Source organism: Crocodylus porosus, unplaced genomic scaffold, assembly GCF_001723895.1.
Source record: "Crocodylus porosus isolate Cpor-Errol unplaced genomic scaffold, CroPor_comp1, whole genome shotgun sequence".
Lineage (NCBI taxonomy): Eukaryota > Metazoa > Chordata > Crocodylia > Crocodylidae > Crocodylus > Crocodylus porosus.
Window position 1 is genome coordinate 45,584,956 of NW_017728906.1, and position 5,367 is coordinate 45,590,322.

Below are 5,367 nucleotides of genomic sequence, written 5' to 3' on the forward strand. Positions count from 1 at the left end.
CCCAGCCTGCACAGCCTCCCCATCCCTGCTGGCTGTTGTCAGGGCCCCCCTCCCTACTCCCTCCCCATTCCTCAGTCCTGACAACAGCTGCCACCGTGACTCCACCTTCTGTCTCCTCCCACCCCGCTCCCCTCCCCACCTGCTGCTTCCCTTTCCCTGCCAGCTGTTCTGGTGGACACTGGGGGGAGCACCACCACCACGACCGCCCCCCTTTGTCCTCAGGCAAAGAGGCATGGGAAGCCTCACTGTCTGAGCAACTGGGATATGTTCACTCCTGCCACAAATTTCCCTGGCTGCTGGCCTCACCCCTACACTCCATCCCTACTGTCATGGCAGCATTCTGCCACCTCTAAGGAGCAGGGCTAGGGGGAGAAGCCAGCAGTGCTGGAGGCAGCAGTGGCGCAGGGTGCTGGCAGAAGGGGAGAGAGGGAATGGTGTGGCAAGTTCCACCCCCCCATCCCTGCTCCTGGGAGGTGACAGCAGCACAGAGTGGTTGGTGGTAGCACTCCATGCCTGCCCACCCCCTTTCCCACATCATTCTTGATGGGCAATTCACTAGTTTTAGTTAAAATAAAACTCAAGGAGAAATGAAAGATCTACAAATCTTATGTCCATCTAAATGTTTGTCCATCCAAGAGATTCCAACCCCTAACGACCAAACCAAGTTAAGGGTGTTACCAGTGATACATACTAGTGGTAAGTGGTCAAGTTATCCATAGAAAACCAAAAAATAAAAGGACCATTTTGCCGTGTTGAGATATTTCCATTTGTGAAGTCCCCCAACCCACCTTCTTAGAAAGTATCTATCAGATTCTTGAGAAGTCTGCTGTCCACAGCCGCTCCTATGTTTGCAGGAAGACCATATTTAATATTGTCTCTACCCTCTGAGATTAAAACAACACACTAATGTTAAAAACTGTTCTCTCCATCTGGTGCTGGAGTGAAGTAAAATGGCTATTTTACCATTTTCCAGGAGCTTTCCAGATGTTAAAAACAAACAAACAAACAAACAGTATTTTATTTTAAGCTTGGCGCATTCCTGCGCTGGGCCCTGTATATGCACATAAGAGGCAGCAAGTTACTTCAACCCAGCTCACCTGATGGCTGTAAAGATCAGGCACTTCATTGGGCTTTTTTGGTGCTTTTATCTAATAGCTGATTGAATTATTCTTACCTAAAAGCGTAAAAAGAGCCCTGCTGAAGCACCTGATCTTTTTAGATGCAGGAAAGCTGGGTTGAAGTAATGTACTGCTGCTTCCAGTAAAGCATGTAATAAAGCATGTTTGTTTGTTTGTTTTTGGGCGGGTTGGGGGGGAGGAGTGTTTTTTTTAAATGACAGCAATCAGACTCCACGTTCCTACTGTAGATCGGAGCCTAAACTCAACAACTGAACTAGCACTGGACAAGTCTTGCCAGTAACTGTTTTAGTAACACAGCTTTCAAATGATCCAAAGCTGAAAAGTCTGTGAAAGATGAAGATAATGACAGCTAAATGAAGCCTGGAAATTATTTTTTTTAGTTTGTTTGTCTATTTATTGCTGGATACACTGAAAGCTACTACATAAGGGAGATACCAGAACTGCATATAAGCAGTAGTGCATATATGACTAGAATACCTTGAGTTTTACCAAAACAATGCTTTTTTTTGTAGTCAGCATAAATTAGAGGAGTTCTGCAACTACTAAAAATTACATCCTGAGCTAAGAACTGGTTCCTGGCTGTTCACAGTTATAGAAAGAGAGAAAATGCTGCTTTGTCCCCATCTTTTTCCTTGGGTCTAGTGCCACACAAAGATCAGCTAGGTTAGAAATCTGAGTTGCATTTTTGCCAGATATACGTTTATTTTATTTCCAGGACGTCCACTTTGGTCACCCCATCTATGCCTATTTTGGTCATATGTTTATGATTACACCATAGTCCTAATTTCTTGCTGAAAAATTTAAACACCAAAATAAATGGAGCACACCATATTATTATGTAAGCCTGTATAATGTTCATACTTATCCATGAACCAGTACTAATGTTTTATAAAGAAAAAACTGAAAGCATTTTATTTTAATCCCCTTCTTCCAAAACTATTCCTTGTTATAGTGACACACACTATTTTTGTTACTGACTTTGAAGCATAGTGCAAACCAATAAAAAGTGCTTAAATCATTATACCAAGTAACCCGATATTTCTGGATATCTGGTGTTACCATAATCAAATGAGGCAGGGGGACTGAAAGTAGTATAGTTACCGAACTGAAGCTTAAAAAGTGATAGAAGGCTTACCTTTTGGATAATCTTCCAATAAGAGGTTGAAGTGACCTAACTGACAAAAGAAATCAGACTCGACCTTTCCTTCAGCTTTCAATATTAGCGATTCATAGCAGCGAACAGCCTGAAAAAAAAGTACAAACATTTTTTTAAATGATAAACCAAGTTGTACAGTATATTATAACATATTTTATTTCTATTATAAACTCTTTGTCAAACGTAGTACTATTATCCAAAAGTAAAATCTGCAGCTACCAGTAATAAGCAAAAAGACCTACTTTAACATGATTGTTCTTGATTTTAAAGCCAGAACAATAAGGAGATCACAATATTAAAAATGCTACCGATTCAAAAACAAATCTGCCACTCTTATAAAGGACAGGCTGTCGAACTGGCAACCGAAAGCCCACGAGCGATTAACACATAGCCCCCCAGGTTCCCACACAGCTACCATTGTACTTTCTGCTCCAGCAGTAGCAAGCAACTGCAACAAGAGTCTCATGACTCCCTCTCCCTTCTGCTGCATGCCCTCGTCCCAAAAGGCAGGGTGGCGTATCACAGCCCCCCCAGTGCCAAGAGAGCTGGCAGCCTGGGACAGCTGTGCAGTGCAGTGCCACAAGGGTGCCATGCCACATAAGGGAGTGCCAACTTGCGCATGGTACAGTGGGGTAGGGTAGCATCCACCTGCACATGTGCATGAGGCAGGCAGCCTGGGGATCCATGGTCCCTGCTAGTGCTGTCCCACAGCATGCAGTGCCTGTTACCTCTGGCCTCTTTGAAATTGGACAGTCCTAACATAGGACAACAAAACAGCCTCTTTTCTCTTTATTTGTGGATTTCAGATGCATTCAATTTCCTAAAGGCAACACACATTGATACAATACAAGAGAGTGGACTGACTTAAAAAAAAAAAATTCATAGATTTTAATCCTGCTAAGCCTTTACTATTGTCAGTTATTTTCCTAAAAAAAACCCAAGATTCATTATGCCTAGTAGTTTGTATGTTTTGCTACCATGAAGGATATGCTAGCTGAACATCTAGAAAAACAAATATTTATCCAGATTCTTATTTATATGTTAAAAATGATGAACAAGTCATTTCTTACTAAAGGATTCCTTTTTTATTCAATCTGTGTCAAGCTGCACTTGGAAAGAAATTTGAAGTGCATAAAAATATTTAAATCAGATAATAAAGTAAACTTAAATTGTGCTGGACCCATCCGCTTTTGTTAAAATGAAAAACACAGTTTTGATAAAAAACCAATGGAGTTTAGTGAACTGCTCTGGCAACTATGCCTATCAAGATTTTAAAACTGGTAGACTTCAGCCTCATGCAGTATTGTTCATAGACTGGAAAACAAACATTCCTGCTTTTCCATTCCCAAATATTTTCACAGCTTTTAATGAACAACTGAAGTGGTTGAATAAACAGAAATGAACAAAATACTCTATCCACTTCCACCAACCCTACTTCCAGCTGATTAATCAATAACTTCTATCATCTCATGTGGTTTAAAAACTCCTTCAAAAATTTTGACAGCAAAGGTACTGCTGGATTATTATTGACATGATTAAGAGGTTAAAATAAATGTAGGTCTTCACAGAAGTTGTTGTAACGTTCAAATTGCAAATGCAATTTAAAAGACATTTAAATAAAACATACATACATATACAAATCATTGTACCCCATCTTGTAACATGTCTACCTGATAATGCTAAAATAAAAAAAAAAATTAAAAAAAACAAACAATTCACCAGTTTCTGTGCATGTGTTAGTAACGGTTAAAAAAAAAATCACAAATATGGATATGGAAAAATTATATTTGGTCAGAGAATACAATGTAGGGAGAATACAAATAACTGACCTTAACTATATTTTAATGTCATTTCACCTTGCTTAACTCATTTTAAAATTATACTTTGACATTTTCATTTGATAAGTAGGCTTTGCTAATGGGCAGCAATTGTCTATATGTGTGATGACACTCAGACTTCAGAGTTCTCAGATTCCACTGAAAAGGTTCAATAACTTTTCACACCCTAGAAGACGCTCTCTTCCAGCATGGATTTATTTAGGAAAATCAAATGCCAAGAATAGCAAATATATACCCAGAAATCTGTGAACAAAAACAAAGTTAGCATCCTAAACAGTTAGCACTGTGCGCTACCCTACAGGTTATATAAAATCTGTTTTAAAAAAAAAACAAAAAAACCCCTAATTATTTAAAGTAAATGTATTTTCAAACTAGTTAAAATTAAGTTCTGAATAAGGAAAACCTATTTTACAGCTAAAAAAATCCCTATAAACTATTAAAGTCACTTTCAGTGTAAAGAAAAATAATCAGTACAGTTCATGTTTGCCGCCCAAGTTTTAAAGACAGTCACTGAGGCACTTCATTTAAAGGCCCTATGTTAAGAAACTGTTGGATGAGGAAGAATGTATTAATCTCCATCCTTAAATGCATTATTCAAGTTTTAAATTTTAATTTTTTTGGCAGGAATTGGCAACATACGGCCACTGGAAAGTTTTGCCTGTGCCTGTATCCATGCCCACGCTGTGGCTGAGGCCAGGGCCAGGCAGCAAGGAGCTATGCCAGAATCAGACAGCTTCCAGCTACACCAGGGGTAGGCAATTATTTTGGGCAGAGGGCTGCTTACTGAAGTTTTGGCAAGCCATCAAGGGCCACATGACAGGCAGCCTGGGGCAGATAAATATTAATTTTCTAACTATTTTTTAAGGGCCCTGCGGCCCGGATAGAATGGCCTGGCAGGCCCGCATCTGTCCCCTGGGCCGCATTTTGCCCACCCCTGAGCTACACCCACACTGCTGCTACTTCTCCCTACCCTCCCAGGTCCAGTCCAACATGGGCTGTGTGGTTTCAGCAGCGCATCACTAGAGGGCAGCTTTGCCTGTGCCCATGCTGGGGTTGAAGACAAATAGCTGGGAACTGTACCCATGCCTCCATTCTCTCCTAGCCCCAGACTTCCCAGGTGTGGCACAGGTGCAGCTTCCAGCCTGCAGAGAGCTGTGCCAGGGCCAGGCAGTTGCAAGCTGCATCCATGCTGTCACCATTTCTCCCACCTCCCATCTTGCGACAGACACAGCTT

The 5,367-nt window shown here is 41.0% G+C and overlaps 1 protein-coding gene across 7 annotated transcripts in view; it reads right to left on the reverse strand.

Moving 5' to 3' along the window:
• The window catches only part of KDM6A (lysine demethylase 6A), a 176,430-nt gene extending 174,018 nt beyond the window's left edge, over positions 1-2,412 (reverse strand). For 6 of the 7 annotated variants that reach the window (XM_019529051.1, XM_019529050.1, XM_019529046.1 and 3 more), the window contains exon 1: positions 2,275-2,411. In XM_019529051.1, coding sequence (XP_019384596.1) covers positions 2,275-2,404 — 130 coding nt within the window. In that variant the 5' untranslated portion in view covers positions 2,405-2,411. Of the gene's footprint in view, positions 1-2,274 lie in introns of all 7 variants that reach the window. The other variant, XM_019529052.1, reaches the window with a different exon arrangement.
• Positions 2,413-5,367: the final 2,955 nt, after the last annotated feature.